We start from the raw sequence: 18,870 nt of genomic DNA, 5'->3' as shown, positions 1-18,870 counted from the left end.
CCAGATCTTGGCTTTATAAGTCCAATTAAGAGCTTGGCTTCTAGTTGTCGAGGATCTATACCTTCAAATATAACTTCTATCCTTTTAGTGTACTGTTGGTCTAACAGGTCAGTTAAGCACTCCCACAGAGTGAGTTCTATGAGTTGTAGAAAAGTGGAAACGCAGCAGGCATTGCTCCACAGGGAAGAAGGGCTAAAGGAACAGTCATCTTGCACAATACCCAGCCTCTCTATGTAATGACGGAACATATTTGCAGTTTTCTAATTACTTATACTCATGGTAAGCTTTACACAGATACTTCAGAGAACTCCCAAGTACTCTTCATTTTTTCTTCATTTTTACTCATTCCTTCTTTTCAGAGCCATTATTGTTCATGTGTGAATTTGGTAGTGAGTGGCTGCTGGCCAACTAACCTTAAAGGATGTCACAGCTGTTAAGCCTGGCCATGCCTGACTGGTTTTCCACCTTGGGAAGCCTGGGGCCAATTTAGCCCCCCCATGTATCTGTACCTGAGACAGGAAACTATAACTGTGCTCTTGATTGCAGAGCTTCTGATGTATTTGATTGTGGGTTTAAGAATGACTTTCTTACTGGGCCTGGGGTTCTACAGGATAGTTTGTCAACCAATTAGCTACTTAATTATAAACAAAGGCAGGAAAGTATCTGAAAATCAGTGCCCTGGACAGGATATCTCGCCTGCAAAATATACAAACAATTCACTTTACAGTATATTCTGTGAAGGCTTTGAGACGTCTCAAAGAATTCATAAAGCACTATATCAAATGCAAGGATTATTATTTATTATGTCTCAACAGCTTTGCTTTATCCTTCATTGTTGCAGTTGGGAAACCATGGCTCTCTTGTAGAATCTCAACTTATAGCTACATGAGGACTCTTAAGAGCATAAGAAGATAAGAAATAGGAGCAGTAGTAGACCATTCGCCCCTCGAGTCTACCGCCATTTAATAAGATCATGACTGATCTTACCTAATTCCATTTACCTGCCCTATCCCCATATCCCTTAACATTTGGAGTCCTGTAGCTCAGTGGTTAGAGCACTCGCTTTACAAGCGAGAGACCTGAGTTCAATTCCAGGCAGAGGGCGAAACCTTGGGCAAGTTTCCTTACTCCACACGCCTAATAATAATCCCTCCAAAACCCAAAACCAATAATAAAATTGGTCATTTTCAATCTACGATTGTTTGTGGGATATTGCTGTGTCCAATTGGTTGCCGCGTTCGCCCACAAATATACAGTCAATTCACTTTACAGTGTGTTCTGTGAAGCGCTTTAGGACGTCCTCCTGACGTGAAAAGCGCTATAACAAATGCAAGGATTATTATTATTAGTAGTTTTTTTAAAAAATGCATTTTTGATACTTTTTTTGAGACAGAAATATGTGGAATAATAACCTAAATTCTCCCGTCAGAAAGCATTATATTGAACTATTGACAGCACAGAATAATTAAAGAATCCCAATCTCTAAGTAAAATAGAGTGTAAATAACTGTAAACCAACGCTGAGCAAGCCAGTCAATGTTTAGGTACTATGGAATTAAAATTTATATAGAAATGTTTCAGTGTTCTAGTTAATATGAATCAGAAGCATAACAAGGCGTTTATTTTAATGTTTTCTCTTTAGAATGTCCACAGGCACCTGACATCATTCCAATTGTAGCGGGTGTGGTTGCTGGTATTGTGCTCATAGGCCTTGCCTTGCTGCTGATCTGGAAATTGCTGATGATCATTCATGACCGAAGGGAATTCGCAAAATTTGAAAAGGAGAAGATGAATGCCAAATGGGATACAGTAAGTCATTTTGCTGTCTTATTTGGAAACTATTGAAATACTAGCATAGCTCTAGTTATTCCATGCAATTTATAAATTTATTGATGCAAAAAAAGGTATATCCATGGCCTTCCATGAATATACTGTAAAACTGTTCTCCATACAGTGTTTCAATGCTATCTTCACTGTAGTAACAAACTGGCAATGTGCCCTAAAATGATATACCGGATTAACAAATTCCATGATTTCTTCAAACAATGCTTTGTGTGATCTACAGGAGCTTGTGAGCACTTGATTTTTTTGGTCAACCAGGTGTATAACATCTGTGGAAACCCATCACCATCCTTAAATTTCCAGTCCAAACTGATCAGTTCCACATATGTATTTTCCATTTGTACCCTCTCCCCAGAAGAGTTTGCAGTCCTAGAGAGGTTAGGCACTTGTTGAGAACACCGGTCTGAGGTACTACTGGAGTGTAACCAGCTAAATCTTTCCAGCTTACAATTGTAAACACTGCAAGCTTTTCCAGCTTGGACCACCGTCCCCATTAGGGTTTCAAGGGCTGGGGAATCAGAACTAACAGAAGCCAGGTGGAAAGTATCCCAGTCCCCAGTAACTGATCTGCTTCTCTAAATCTTGCTAAACGAGCCAAGGTGTCCAGTCTGTCTTCAACTGTCTGAATTACTGTGGAAGTGTCCAGTTTGAGTGCTAGACCACTGAGACCACAAATGGTTGCATCAACGGATTCCAATCTTCAGCTGTCAGGCAGCACATCTTGAAGTTAACTCATCTTCTTTCCTTGCAACGTTAGTTCATACATGAGTTACTAGTTTTCATCTGAGTAAAAACTCAAGACTTCATTGATCATTAGTTTTCTTAAAATGTAGTCACTCAATTCATGTTTAGTTTTGGTTGAATGTAACGTATTTAAAAATGGAACGAATTGAATTCTAATATGAAAATGAAATATGCTACTGTCACTTCAATTTGCAATTGCAAATTGTAATAAACATAAATCTAATTAAAGGATATCTAATTTGGTAATTTGCTTACAATCAAATTACTACTGTATCGATAAGCACTGAATAGTTTTAGCACGTGAGCAGTAAAACATTTGTCCTTTTGCGTAACTTCAAGTGAAAGTGAAATTTCAGCCCAAATGTGTGCAGGTGAGAGATTATCTGAAATACTAAACTGAAGCTCTTCAGGTCAGTTCCCCGGCACTGCCTGTCTCTTCTCTTTCCTTTTTTTCCCTAAGCCAGAAGCAGCATGAAAACTGTATAGTATCATCACTCCTGTAAAGGAATTTTTAAAAATGCAACCCCTAACTAGAAATCAGCTCATATTCTATACCCTATAAAATTGCAATTCTTTTCACATTTGGTACTAGAATATCAGGTAGTGTTTGTCAGAAACTTGGAAAAGGGTGGCAATTGTGATTAAGTCCCTTTTAACTAATTTTGAGCCATCAGTCCCAGTTTCTGCAAATGGTGGTTGCCTTAACTCTATAGAAGATATAAATAGTCTTTCCTTCCGGTCTTAAGTTTTAAACGTGCAGCTTGCTTGTAGAACAAGTGATATGGCAAATTCTAATGGGTTTCCTCAGTAAGCAAACCGAGTAGAGATTCTTTCTGTTAACTTGGAAGTACAGTACATAGTATTGTCTTCTGAGAATTCTGCTCCGGATTTCATTGGAATAGAGGTCATACAAATGGGGACGACCTACTTCATTTTCCTTATTAAAGAGTCACATTAGAAATTGCAGTAAATTTCAGTTCATTGCTGACCGTTTTTTCATTCCACCTCTACTTTTCTTCTCCCTGTAGCAAGAAAATCCTATTTACAAGAGTCCTATAAACAAATTCAAGAATCCAAATTTTGGACGTAAAGCTGCTCCTCTCTAAATCTGTTTGTATCTCTCTCCTTTTCTTGCATGTGATTTTCTTTGCTTTACCTGCTTGTGCATTCTTAACAGTGTAGTGACCGAAGACTTGCCCTATGAGATTTACATGGAAAATGGAATGTAATTAATATTAATGCTGTGCAACATCCACATTTTATACAAATTAGTTTGTTGGCCATTCGGATTGAATCATGAATGCAGAAGGAGTAACCAATATCAATTATTTAAACTAAAACATTATTTACTTACGCCAAGATTTTCCCAAGTATTAAAAACTTGCATTTTAAAAACATCATTGTTACATTTTCCTTCTGGAAACAGCAGGACCTTTTACTGTTTCAAAATTCTTATGTACACAAGAGCATTTTTGAGTGATTACTAACTAAGCTGTTTGTCTTCGGGCTACAAGATTTGGTTTCAAGTTTAGCCTTTTTTAGTGTTTTCTTCAGTGGTGCTTTGTTGAATTTTCAGCCCATTTATCGGAGTGTCTGCTTGATGTGTTTTTTAAACTAATCATGGTAGACCTTAGTTGTGTTTGAGCTGCTATCCATAGTAGCGCCTCATTATAATGTGGTAGTTTGAGTCCATAAAAGTAGACCCTGTGTTCTATAGCCAACCCATTAGAAAAGCCACCGTTTAACACTTGCAGGTTATTGGGTTGCCACTGACGTCACCAAACTTCAGTGGGCGGGAAGGAGAGTGATAGGATATCTTTAAAACAAGCACTGTAACATACAACAACAAAACTACATTTGTAAAGCGTCTTTTGTGTCGGGAGGATGTCCCAAGGTGCTGGGACATATGCCTCCCAGCAACCAGATAATTGTGAATTACCTGGGGGCAAGTTACCTACCCTCTGGTTACAGAGGCGTGTAGCTCACCTTTAAAATCTATATAGATAAGTCACTGACGTAGCCTCACCACACAGAGGGGAAGCTATGCCTTACATCTGAACTTGATCCTGCTCTCACTCATTTCCACACACAAGCACTGGATTATCACTGGATAATCAAAATTCCTGTTGATCTATTATTAAACCCAGTGGCTAAGATCAGTTATTGTTAACTTTATTACTTGATGCTTTTTCTTACCCCACTGCATTAATAACCATGCTAGTTAAGACTGATTGTATAGGTTTGTGTGCCAGAACTATATGTTTACAATCTTAAAGCATGTGAACCCAACTGTTTTAATTTACTACTTCGTGGAACTCCCAATAATGTTGCATGACCATCTTTTGAATAGCGGAATCTAAATCAAATGCTGATCTGTTGGTAATGTGCTGTGAGTTCAAACCTAAAATAATAACTGAATGAACACCTCAAATGTATATCTTTTTTATTTTTGTGTAATTTCTGCATGAAATGTTCATTTTAAAAGTGAATAATGTAGGTTGCTGGGTGAAAATGTTGTTACTCAGAGTAACTATTTTAGCTGTGGAATAGACAGCATAACCGATACGTACATTATTCATAAGGATACACAAAGTATCTAATTTCTTGACAAACCTTACAAAATTTAGCATATTTAAACAATTTAGTTAAAATGTTCATGGAAATTCCAAAGCATACTGTTATTACATAAGAATTGCCTTTAATGGGGCTGGAATTTAGGGTGCTTATATTGGTGTTCTTGGAGGAGCCTGTTATATGTGCAGAATAATGCCCTGAAATGATGTCATTAGAATTCCCAATATCTATTTGTCCTAACACATTTACAAAATCACATCCATCCACTGCAGGGAATAACAGTAGTAATATGAGTGTGCTTATAAGAATATAAGAATTTGCTAGACAAAAGAAGACCAAGGTCCATCTAGTTCAGTTCCATCATCCTGGCAAGTCGCTTGACATGTGTCCCCAACTATATGCTGTATTTATTACTTCATAATTTTATACACTTCGATCAGATCAACCCTCAACCTCCTGAACTCAATCCATGTTTTCCATTCTTTCATCATAATTTAGGCCCTTGTCACCAGGAATCATTCTAGTAAATCCACGCTCTCAAATTGGATTGTTAAATTGCTCATTCAGCTAGTTGAACAGCATTGTACGCCTTTGCTTTGAATTTTGTCTTTATAAATGTATGACCTTTTCTGAAACCTTTGGGGGATTCTGGTGCTAAAACTTAAAGTGGAGTTTAAGAGTCAAAATATTTAGCTAAATACACACCCCTTTCTCATAAAGCCATTGAATTTCAAGATGGGTTACACCACTGTTTAAAGCAATACTTTGCATTGAAAATTCAATGTTTATAATATGGCCAGCACTATTGGAGGTGGGGGTGGATGTCATTGTCCATCACTAATAATTGTGCACTTGATTGTTTGAATTTTTTCCCTACCAAATTGCCCAAAAATCTAGAGATCTAGAAAGTTGTTATTATTTACCATGGGTGGATTGTAAAAATTCAGTCTCTTCCAACTTTGATGAAAAATGATACTAGAAAATAGTGATAATTCAAGCCTTAAAAGGGAATTGCAGGGCAGATCTAAGAATGGAAGAACTGGCACAAAAAGTGAGAGGTCATTGGGTGTTAGCTCTAACTTCAAGCCATCACACAACTTGTGCCAAAGGGAAAATTGTTCCATTGGTTTGTATTTATATCTGTAAATTAAAATAATTCTTCTTTTTGTGTTTCTGAAGTCTTCAGTGATGAGTAATTTGGGCTCTGCGTTCAAATGATTATAACGAGACAATAAAAGTGAAGTAAGTCTTTAATTTTTTTTGGTCAGCCGAGTGTCTGACACATGTGGAATTCCATCACCATGCTTAAGTGTACCTGGCTGACCGAAAAAAAATGTTATTGGGCCTTGTAATGCAAAGCTCAGCTTGTAACATTTCAGAACCCATGTATTCATTCTTTTTTTCCTTTCTAGGGTGAAAATCCAATCTACAAGAGTGCTGTGACGACTGTTGTCAACCCAAAGTATGAGGGCAAATGATGGAGTTTTATGTGCATATCTTTTGAGGGTTCTTTTGCATTATGGAAACTGTATGGATAATAGGGTTTTTTTGTTTTTGTAGCCACAAATTAGCTTTAGATCACTTTGCTGTGATTTACTAACAGACAGTGTAAGTTTTTCTATGCAGATTTTGAAATGTGTGTACAGTATGTGTAAACAAAGATTGCATAATGTTTTTAGAACTTAAGTTGAATGGGGTGCAGAGTGGCTGTAGAATGAATTGTGATTATTTCAATGATGGACAACTTTCTTTTATTTTTTTTTTACTTTTCTCTGGATTTTGGCCATCCAAAATTACTGCATGAATTCTCAAGTCAGTATTGTAAACTGGGTAAAGTTTGAAAGCAGGAGAAAAAAAATCATTCATTTAATGTGCCAAAACGAACACTTTGGAGTAAATTCTACATTGATCTGCCAGTGTGCATGTAAGAGTTCTGCAGAAGAGAAAATTGATTCATACATTATTTGATTGTAAACAGCTGAAAAATTCAGATATCTGACAGTTAAGGTCACATTGTGTCTTATAAAACCCACGCCCAGGTGTCTTCTTACTGCCTATTAGAATAGGACAGTTGAGCATTAAGTATTGCAACTGTATTAAACTTGTAACAGAAATTTACCTGAATATATACATACACTATTTTGCCAAATGGGGACAGCCTTATTTAATTGTAAATGAACTCTGCCAAATCATGACAGATCAAACTTGGTTTTGATATTAATTGCAAGTCTATCAGTATATAATTTTGCGAACTTTTTAATGTAAGTATTTTGTGCAACCACTAGCCATTAAGTTGTTGTATTTGCCGACATAACCATTTTTTCTTTATTTTTCAATCAGTTACTGTTAAACTTTTAGACAATCATTGGGACAGTCCCTCATGCCTAATGGATCAATAGTACTAATACATCGTATTTAGTTAATTAGCTACGTGCTGGAAACAAGTGCTGTAGTTTGCCATTTTTTCTGCCCTAACCTATCGCCTACTTCACTCAGATCACATTCTTGGTTTAAGTGCCTTTTTATTTTAACAATATTTTCGCTATTGCCATACACTTTACTGGAGTTATTTATTAAATAAAAACTTTGTAAAAATTACTATTGCTTGTCTTTCATTCTACCTTATTTTTTTATACTTTTTGCTTCTTGTTTGAGCCATCATATGCAAGTGCCCATTGATGTCACTGAACTTATTAAAAGTGCTGCCTGAAAAAAATAGATTTGACCTTTTTGGTTTGGGCCCTTTTTTTAAATTGAGGCTGTTTCATTAATCTTCGCGTGCGCATCTTGGCTGCCAACCTGAGCCCCCAACCCCTGAAAATACTGCCCCTTCTACTCCCCACCCTCCGCTATTCCCAATCAGTCCTCTCTCCTGGACCACTCACTGCTCCTTTTGCACCAGCTTTGGCATCCTCCACAAGCCCATCGTGCCTCTTGGCGATGGTTGTCCCAAGCAGTCACCATCGCCAACTCTCTCTGAAACAGATGCCCACCCCCCCACCACTTCCAAAAGGCAAACAACCCTTCTCTCATCCACATCCTTACCCTTCCCAACTCTCTTTCTCTCCGCCCCCCCCCCCCCCACTTCTCTACAGACATTTTCTCCCCCATAGCCCAAAACCTACCCTCCAAAGCCCACCTCCACCAGTGCACCCATTCGCATTTCCCTCCAAAATGTCCGTATCCTCTCCAATAAAGCCCTTGCAATCCATGACCTCATCCTGGACGAACATATCAACTTTCTTGGGCTCATTGAAACCTGGTTGCCCCCCCCCCCCCCCGTGTCCTTGTTCTCCTGATCAAAGTTATTGTTATCCTTCTAATGGATAATTACATATTTAATGGGAATGTTTATTAATTAACATTGTCTCCTTATTCTTCTATCTGACGGGGTCTTTGAGGTCCACAGTGCGGAAGCAATGAAACCAATTTCCTCATCCAAATTGTGCTAAGATTTCGCGAGTGCTAGTGAACTGAAGTAGGCTGTTTGACTCATTAATAAAGTGGAATAAACTGCCTTCTATTCTCAGGCCATTCTGGAGGCCAAAAATAACACCAAAGTGCTGTTCTTCACTCATCACCTCCTCCACGTACCTTCTCAAGCACCCTTGATCCTCACATCCAGTGCCAAGTACGAAGAGATCCTAGACTACTATTGACTCAAAGACAGATAATCAGATAATATCTGCCTAACAGCCTCCTCCCGCACGTCCCCTAACACCCACTCCTGTCATGGCTCTCACCACTGTCTCCACCCTAGAATCCTTTGCCCCCATTTCTCCTTCCTCTCAACCATCATCATCCACATAAGCCCACTACTTGCTGCCTTGAACCCCTCCCTGCCTAGTTGCTGGTCACTCAACTCCTCCTTCCTCTCCCCCCTGCTAGTAGACACCATTAACCAGTCCACTCTCCTTGGGCTTTGTCCCACTACCCCTCAAAATCTAAGACTTGCCAAACTTGTATGTAACATAGATGTCAGGTTCGATTAGCTATTTTTTTTACTCCACATCCAGTCCCTAATCAGGACAATTTTCCTCAACCTTTGTCACATTGCCTGCTTCCAACCTTACCTCGCACCCAATGCAGATGAGATCATCGTCCACCCTTTTGTCGCCTCCTGCCTCGATTAGTCCAATGACCTCCTCACTGGTCTCCCCATCTCCACTATTCACAAAACCCAACTAATCCAGAACTTCCTGACTATACTCCCATGTTAAACTTTGTATCCCTTTCACCAGGCTCCACTGGCTCCCTTTCACAGAACGAATCAACATCCTATGTTCGGCTGACTCCGGCCCACATGCTTGTCCCTCGTTCCCTCTGGTACACCATAAGAGTCTATGCTTTTGGCAATTGCCCAGAAGCTTTAGAACCCTCTCCATCAATCCCTCCACCTTGCCCCCTGTTTCCCCTTTTTCAAATCATCATTGAAGACCTTCTTGGACTGTGCTGATGGTCACCTCCACCCTCCCCCAAGCTCGGCGTTGGGCTCCGTTACTGTTGAGCGCTCTGAGACACTACCCCGAATGAAGGGTGTTACGTAAATGCAAGTTGTTGTTGGTATACTGGTATCAAAATTGCCTGATAGGGTGAATGTAAGTGGCTGCTGCTGTTTCCTGTTGTACAAATTACATTTGTATAGCACCTTCCATGTCAGGAGGATGTCCCAAAGTGCTGGACAGTCAAGGATGTGCACTTGAACTGGGGGTTGGATGGCTGATCCCATGACATCTTCACCAGACAATCAAACTTTGGTCTCCATGGCCCTAAATAGTGATTTTACTGTAACATCAGTTTAAAATAACTGCTGTAATAAGCTATTGTGTTCAGACATTGCTACTTTATTATAACAGACTGTCTTTGAAGATATTTCTCCATCAATGTCAATCCTCAGCTCTACACTGGCTGGAAATCCCCTGGAAAGCGATTCGCCAATCGACTAACAACTGGGTTCCTACTTACTGCTAGGTGTGTGGAATAAGCAAACAGGTTTTGCCCTGCCTGAGAATGATCAAAGTGGATTTCTCCACACCCCGACATGGAAATTTTACAGATTAGTGGAATCTGCTTTCCCTCAACTCTTCCCAGAGCTAATAAATGTACCTTGTTACTGGACACCAAAGTATTTTGTGCTTTATTTGATAGTACTCAGATCAAATCAGTTAGTTTCCTATGCTAGCACAAGGGCCTGGTGACTATCTTGTTTAGCTTTCAATAGTGCAGCAGTCAAATGCAGTTTTAATGTGATGACACCCCAGTGTAGAAGAGAAGCAAATTGGGAACTGACAAGTAAATGATTCGATGGGACGTGAACAGTGCATTGATAAAGAGAATGGTTATCTCTGGTTAGCGCTCTAATTTAGGCAACCTCTCTTCCTTCTGCAATGCATGCAGGTTAAATCAGTCATGAATGAGTCCAAGGTATGGGATGCCTGAAGGAACCGATCGATTTGTTAGTTTACTGATTGCAGCCATCCACGCCTCATTCAATATTTGTCAGCAGGTGGCCCAAACTGATGCTCTGATCAAACTAATGCTGCAATCAAACAATGTCTCCAGGCATCTGCCACACCAGATGGATATCTCCTTGTGTTCACACAGCACTTTTGGAGCATTATTGGTGTTGCAGGAATGTGAAAATGAATTCCTGATTGATGCTATAATCATTGTACAGTACAGTTTGATCTGGTCAATTCCTTTTCTGCAGTCTTTACATTTCCCTTTCAAACAGTGCTTTATTGTTGTAGCTGTTTATCCAAGAGTGTTGTACATTGTCAGAAAGAATCAAAAACAATTTGAAGGATAGGACCTCCAGCAATGCGGCGTTTCCCCAGCACTGCATTGGAGTCTCATCCTCAACAAAGAGAATGAGTTCAAAGTCGAGGTATAAGTTGCCTTCTAATTCAGAGGCGTGAGTGCTACTAATGAGCTTGGCTAACCCCTAGCCCACAGGTCAGAATTCAAAAGGTAAAGAACCTTTACCTGTTTTTGTGCACAAATATATTTTAAATTGCCGTTTAAATCTGGTATTGGTAACCTTTATGTTTAGAGTAAGATAAGACACTATCCGGCTGAATTCTTTGTCTAGTTCTATTCAGTGTTCTGATCTGTCCTGCCTACAAATACATCATTTCCTTTAATGGCTTAACATGTGTAGCTGGTTTCAATACATTTTCTGCCCAGTCATTCCCAGTGCATTAGTTATCTTATGTACTTGAATGTTTGGGATTGTTAACAAATATAATCACTATCATAGAAGATGTTAAATACATTTTAGTTAACCCACAATTTGTACGTTATGCCAAAGCAACAATGTGCCAAAGAATATTAAGCAGTGCTCCTTTTAAAAGCTGTGTTAACGTTTTGTATAGTGGTTGATCTATTTATTAGGTCAACCGCTATACAAAATTGACAGCTAGCTCATTGTCTCTTCATTAACTTGAATAGAACCAATGGCAATGGCAAATTTAAGAAACTGTACTTTCGTTCATCAAATAGCTTTGCTACCTTCAAACAGTTTAGGAATTTGAGATTTGTGGTGGCAGGTTATCTACATCTTGGTATTCCTCCTCAGTGGTTAGAGCACTCGCTTTGCAAGCGAGAGACCTGGGTTCGATTCCCGGCAGGATGAAACCTTGGGCAAGTTTACTTACTCCACACGCCTGATAATAATCCCTTAAAAAAAAACAATAATAAATTGGTCATTTCAATCCATGACTGTTTGTGGGACACTACTGTGCACAATTGGCTGCTGCATTTCGCTCACAAATATACAGTCAATTTACTTTACAGTCTATTCTGTGAAGCGCTTTGAGACATCTAGAAGGCGTGAAAAGCGCTATATCAAATGCAAGGATTATTATTATATTATTATCCAGAACTGTGACCCCAAAAGTCTGATCTCACAAGAGACTGTCAATCATGAATTATTCCACCCTCTTGAATCAACAAAATCTTTTTTCAGGAAAAGCTTGCTGCTGTTCTAGACTGCTAAATAATAATAATAATAATAATAATCCTTGCATTTGATATAGCGCTTTTCACGTCGGGAGGACGTCCCAAAGCGCTTCACAGAACACACTGTAAAGTGATTTGACTGTATATTTGTGGGCGAACGCGGCAGCCAATTGCGCACAGCAATGTCCCACAAACAGTCGTAGATTGAAAATGACCAATTTAATTATTGTTTTTTTTTTTGGAGGGATTATTATTAGGCTCTGTGTGGAGTAAGGAAACTTGCCCAAGGTTTCGCCCTGCCTAGCCCACACTAAGGTTTGCCTCAATTCTCAGGGTTACAGAGGCCTGACCTTTTACTGGCTTAAGACTGGATCACTTTTCCCATCAAAGATTGTACGTTTTTGTAATGGTGTACCAAAATTTCTCAAAGTGCTTTATAGAAATTGCTTGTGACTTTTTTTGCTGGTAAAGGTAGCCGCCAATATACGCACAAGTCCCACAAACAGCCAGGAGATGAATGGCTGATTAATCTGGAGGGTTGTTATACAAGTGCCTTTATATATGGTGCCAATTCATGCGGGGTACTGCCTCAGAGCATTTAACATAACATAGTTTGACACCGAGCTGGGGAGAAAGGGGAGGGGATTATGGGTTGCAATCCAGGGAATCTCGATTATGGGATCCCATACGATGGTGCTTTTGAAATCCTGGGATTTACAGAAGAGAATCCCAGAATTTCAGGATTGTATGAAAACATGTAAAAATCAGCAGCAAAGTTGTTTTCTATTCATCACTGCGTTGTTTTCTGTCTCTCTTCCTTTCCCCAACCCCCAACCCTACGATCCTCTTAGTTTCTTTCTGTTAGTGTTACATTCATTTGTCAATGTGTCACTTCTCGCTATCTCAGTCTCTCTCTCTCTATATTTGACGTTCTTTCTCCCTCTTCTCCCTATGTGTGCCAATAACCCTCATTGAGTTTCTCCCTGGCTGGCCAGCGCCTTGGGACGTCCTACCGACGTGAAAGGAGTATACACATGTATTGTATTGTACTGTATATGGGCAGGGAAGTTCTGGATTAGTTAGATTTTGTGGAAAGTGGAGGCAGGTGGGGAGGGAGGTGAATCAGTGACTGGCTCAGCACCAGCGCTCTTGGCTGAGTTCCCCAGCGTTTTTCTGAGGCAAAACTTAGCATCCAGATTTGGGCATTAGTATCCCAAAATCCCAGAATTCAGAAAAAGCACCGGAAATGCAATCCCTACAGCGGATCGTAGGCGCGTTCAAAGAGGAAAGTCTTTAGGTGTGATCTGAAGATGAGGAAAAGAGGGAGCAAGACAATGGGACGGAAGCAGGAAGATCCAGAGGTTTGAGGTGTGGTATCGAAGAGCAGGCCACCAATGGTGAAGCGGAGGGGACAAGGGATGCACAGAAAGCCTGAGCTGGCTGAGTGAAGGGCAATACAATTTATACTTATATAGAATCTTTCATATAGAGAGGATGTCCCAAAGCACTTGACAATTCTGGCTGGGTGGAGGGTGGGAGCTGAGGAAGGGAAAGTTGACTGAAAGCACAGACAAAGAGGTACGTTTTGAGGTGTATCTTGAAAGAGTGGAAGGATTGCACAGGCAGAAACTACCTTGTCTTTTTGAATAAGGTTATTGGATCTTAAAATTCATCAGAGGACAAGCAGAAATACTATAGAGTCTAGATTTGTTCTGTTTAATGTAACCTTCCAGAGCATACTGGAATTAGCTCATTGTTGAATTCAGTTTTAGCTTTAAGTGAGTTTTCTGTAATCTGAAAAGAATTTACAGAAAACCCAACATCAAAATTAAGACTGTACAGAACAACCCATAACACAGAGGTAGGTCTGAGTCCTTGTTAAAAGAGAGTAAAAAAAAACCTGACTTCCAGATTGTCAGGTTGTCATTGATGTTACTTTTCATATGTTTTGCAAATACCTCCTTTGTACAAGAAGCAACACTTGTCATTGTGGAGTCCTGTAGCTCAGTGGTTAGAGCCCTCACTTTGCAAGTGAGAGACCCGAGTTCAATTCCAGGCAGGGCGAAACCTTGGGCAAGTTTCCTTACTCCACACGCCTGATAATAATCCTTCCAAAAAAACCAAAACAATAATAAATTGGTCATTTTCAATCCATGACTGTCTGTGGGACATTGCTGTTTTTTCTGTGAAGCGCTTTGGGATGTCTAGAAGACGTGAAAAGCGCTATATCAAATGCAAGGATTATTATTATATCACATAGAGCTCATAATAATAATAATCTTCAATTTGATGTGGCACTTTATTAAGTTGTTGATACTTCTCGATGCTGTTCAAAGGGTTTTACTGTGCCGTGTGCAGGACATAATTTCAGCATTGCTTCCACCTCATAATGCATATGCATCTTGTACAGGAAATCTGTGATAATCTGACAATTTGAGAGTCAGCCATGTTTAGAGCTAATTGGTACCAGCAGCTGGGTTAAGTGCTCCGAGACACTGTCCGGCATGAAGGGCACAATATAAACCTTAGTTGTTGTTCTGGTTGTTAGGTGCCCCATGCTTCCAACCCAGTGTGGACCGCCAACAGGCCTGCGCTATACTCACTATAAAGAAACCTGTAGCCCTTAGAACAGAGTTAGTCTGACAGGCATGGAATGAAGTAATCAATTTAATTTTTTTTGCAGGAATTATTACCCCCGGAAAAGCAATCTGCCAATCGACTAACTTCTGGGTTCCTACTCACTACTCGGTAAACAGAGGCATGTGGAGTGAGGAAATTTGCTTAAGGTTTTGCCCTGCCTGGGACATGGCATCCCATGATTCGTATTCTAACCACTGAACTACAGCATTCCATGAAGACATCTCAGATGGGACCCAGTAAAGGTGTTTAAATGGGATAAAAATATAAACCCAGGACAAAGGTAAGAAAGTTGCTTTTGTGTTTTTTCTTGCCTGCACCCAGTTTCTGATAAACATCACCACAGCAGTGAATGTTTTTCTGTTTGTTCTATAGGATACATTAAGACAGGAGAACAAGAGGACATAGGTTTAGAGTTGCAAAGGTTTAGGACAGACAGCAGGGAGTGATTTTTTTATCTTTACCCAGAGAATAAATAACAACTGGTCAGGAAGGATAGCTGAGACCAGCATGCTGAACTTGTTTAAAAGAATATAATAATCCTTGCATTCAATATAGCATCTTATCGCATCTTCGACACATCTCGGAGCGCTTCACTTCACAAAGCCCATTAGGGCTTTGGCTTGCAGGGTTAAAAGGAGCTGAATGGGCTGACTCCATGCCCCCAGTGACTGCTTTAGTGTTTATGTGAATAGCGCAATGAAATTGCAAGATGTAAAATTGCAAAGTGAACCTAAGCTTAGATGATTTTCAAAGGTAAAATTGACCACAGTGTGTATGAGAATTGCTTTGCACTTCTATCTTATAATGAATAATCCTTGCATTTGATAGATCTTCACAATCAACATGGGCTAACTGGAACATGCTGGGTGATGGGAGGATGGGTATTGGGGCACGATAAGAACAGGGAGGTTGAAAGGAGGTTGTGACCCTGTGGTAATAAAGTTGCTCCTGTGGGTTTGTTACTGGCACCCAGCTTCTGAAAAACAGTCACCACAACAGTTTCTGTTTGTTTCTTTTAAGGTTGCATCAGGGTGTCACCCTGGCTCTGCTGCCTGCTCTTAGTCAGAAGATGCAGAGCCTAATGCTGTTTCCAGACTCAAAGTGATTACTGCCCAGGGATCTTAAATTTTAAGATCAAAGTTTTAAAAAAAAGAATCATTTCAACTTCACATTGAGGAGAAACGTCCAGCCTGAGTAAAAAATAATTTTTTCTTTTTTGTAATGAAATGTTGCTCATGAGAACAGTGCAGTGCCAACATATCACTAGACTTTCTGTTTCATTTCAGAGACTGGCTGCATTCGAGTGTAACATAAACATTTCCTTGACTAAATATTTCTGCATATACAGTTACAGGGTGGCATAACATTGAAAAAGTGGTACTTTCTTCCCTGCTTTCAAAATAAAATCCTCCTAAAAGACTATTTATTTGACTGTGCTTTCAGTCACATTTAAATTCCTCCCACATCTTGCTCAGTGTCCACCATGTTTAGTATTTATGTTTTTTTTTGGTCAACTGGGTATTTGACAGATGCATAAACCCATCACCATACTTAAAAGTATCCAAATCAAGCTGAGAATTCCATGTATCCCACCTACGCATGGAAATTTCAGAGGCGCAGGTTGGCAAGAGCCAAGGCTTGGGGACCTCAGAGTGTGGGTTTGGGTTCTGCTGGAGTCTAACCAGCTAAGACTGCAAAGCTTGCCATTGATATCGCTGTCTGGTAAAATTGACAACAGGTGTATGAGAATTGCTTTGCACTTCTACCTTCACAATCAACAGGGGCTAACTGAAACATGCTGGGTATATTAACATTTGTCAATATAAATGATAATAATCCTTGTATTTCATTTGACACCTTACCATTTTGTTGAGATGTCTCAAAGCGCTTCATGGAATATATTCTAAAGCATATTTCATGAAAAGTTACACTAACTACAATTTAACAACAAGATAAAAATATAGTTCAGTGAATAGTGCAGACAGAGCTTTTTACAAAACTGATCTAGTCACAAACACTAAAAATAAACTCTGCATCTCAGCTACAGCCAGCGGAAAAGTTGTACTCAGTTATTTATGGCTTTGAGGTTAGTAGCTACCCTTTTCAACTGACTTTCTGAAAACAGAATAAAACAATATAAGTTTTCCAGCTAGGTGTTTCCAGTCCTACAAATTCACACTGAAGTATCTCAAAGCACTTCAAGCTATGAGTTTTTTGTTATAAATATAGAAAGAAAACAGCAGTGAATTTATATCAGCAGCCTCCTTTGTACAAAAATGAGATGAAAAACAAATTGGAAAGGCAAAATACTGCAGATGATGAAAGGTCATCTACCTGAAATTTTAACTCACTTTTCTCTCTCCAGAGATGCTGCCTGACATGCTAAGTCTACCCAGCGACTTCTGTTTTTATTTATGAAAAACAAATTGATCAGTTTTACTTTGGTGAATTTTGGATGAGGCGGAGTGTTGATTGGAAGGATATGAAACTGTAGTTCTGAAATGTACTTCGGGGAAATAGCACTTAAATCAATGAATATTTTCAAAGATAGCGTTCAAGATAGATTATTGTTGCAACTTGTTCAAACTTGATTATATCAGTACAGTATCATCGGTCCTGCTTAGAAACTGGTGCAAATGTGTAGACAATCATTAAAAGAACTAACCCAATGACTCAGTACTCAGTTTTAGCTTTAGAGAACTCCAGGTTCTAATATAACTTTTCATTTATCACTCCTTGTGTCAGCCACATACAGCTAGCTCCTCGCATAGTCTGGTTTGATAAATTCCTTTTAATAGAGTTTTGTCTCTTAATAAACAATTCTTTTTTAAGAATGCCCGATGGCAGTGAAGAGCCCAGGTTCAATCCTTGATTCAGTGGTGGGTTAGTCGATCTCAGCACACAGGAACAATGCAATTAGCTTTGCTTTTCCCCAAAACTGGGTAATGGAAAAGTCAGCCAAGGTTTCCACTGAGCCCGGCTGGAAAGTGCACACAAGTGTGGGTGTCAAGTGAGGAGAGCATTAGGCTCAACTGTAATATTGGGTGAATTGTAGTCCTGTAGCTCAGTGGTTAGAGCACTCGCTTTGCAAGTGAGAGACCTGAGTTCAATTCCAGGCAGAGGGCGAAACCTTGGGCAAGTTTCCTTACTCCACACGCCTGATAATAATCCCTCCAAAAAAACCAAAACAATAATAAATTGGTCATTTTCAATCCATGACTGTCTGTGGGACATTGCTGTATATTCTGTGAAGCGCTTTGGGACGTCTAGAAGACGTGAAAAGCGCTATATCAAATGCAAGGATTATTATTATTATTGAAACTTCTCGATGCTGTTCAAAGGGTTTTACTGTGCCGTGTGCAGGATGTAATTTCAGCATTGCTTCCACCTCATAATGCATATGCATCTTGTACAGGAAATGATGTCTGTGATAATCTGACAATTTGAGAGTCAGCCATGTTTAGAGCTAATTGGTACCAGCAGCTGGGTTAAGTGCTCCGAGACACTATATGAAGGGCACTATATAAACCTTAGTTGTTGTTCTGGTTGTTAGGTGCCCCATGCTTCCAACCCAGTGTGGACCGCCAACAGGCCTGCGCTATACTCACTATAAAGAAACCTGTAGCCCTTAGAACAGGGTTAGTCTGACAGGCATGGAATGAAGTAATCAATTTTTTTTTTTTTTGCAGGAATTATTACCCCCGGAAAAGCGATCTGCCAATCGACTAACTTCTGGGTTCCTTCTCACTACTCGGTAAACAGAGGCATGTGGAGTGAGGAAATTTGCTTAAGGTTTTGCCCTGCCTGGGACATGGCATCCCATGATTCGTATTCTAACCACTGAACTACAGCATTCCATGAAGACATCTCAGATGGGACCCAGTAAAGGTGTTTAAATGGGATAAAAATATAAACCCAGGACAAAGGTAAGAAAGTTGCTTTTGTGTTTTTTCTTGCCTGCACCCAGTTTCTGATAAACATCACCACAGCAGTGAATGTTTTTCTTTTTGTTCTATAGGATACATTAAGACAGGAGAACAAGAGGACATAGGTTTAGAGTTGCAAAGGTTTAGGACAGACAGCAGGGAGTGATTTTTTTATCTTTACCCAG

At 39.6% G+C, this 18,870-nt stretch overlaps 1 protein-coding gene across 2 annotated transcripts in view; it reads left to right on the top strand.

The window, feature by feature from the left end:
- Nucleotides 1-7,757, top strand: part of LOC103188814 (integrin beta-1) — a 40,049-nt gene extending 32,292 nt beyond the window's left edge. The window contains exons 15-17 of one of the 2 annotated variants that reach the window (XM_007908933.1): nucleotides 1,642-1,808; nucleotides 3,614-3,695; nucleotides 6,572-6,636. In XM_007908933.1, coding sequence (XP_007907124.1) covers nucleotides 1,642-1,808; nucleotides 3,614-3,691 — 245 coding nt within the window. In that variant the 3' untranslated portion in view covers nucleotides 3,692-3,695; nucleotides 6,572-6,636. Of the gene's footprint in view, nucleotides 1-1,641; nucleotides 1,809-3,613; nucleotides 3,696-6,571 lie in introns of both variants that reach the window. The other variant, XM_007908934.1, reaches the window with a different exon arrangement.
- The last annotated feature ends 11,113 nt before the right edge of the window (nucleotides 7,758-18,870 follow it).

This window comes from Callorhinchus milii, unplaced genomic scaffold, assembly GCF_018977255.1.
Source record: "Callorhinchus milii isolate IMCB2004 unplaced genomic scaffold, IMCB_Cmil_1.0 Scaffold2, whole genome shotgun sequence".
Classification (NCBI taxonomy): domain Eukaryota; kingdom Metazoa; phylum Chordata; class Chondrichthyes; order Chimaeriformes; family Callorhinchidae; genus Callorhinchus; species Callorhinchus milii.
Note: the sequence above shows the minus strand (reverse complement) of the source record. Positions and strands in the feature narration are given on the sequence as shown.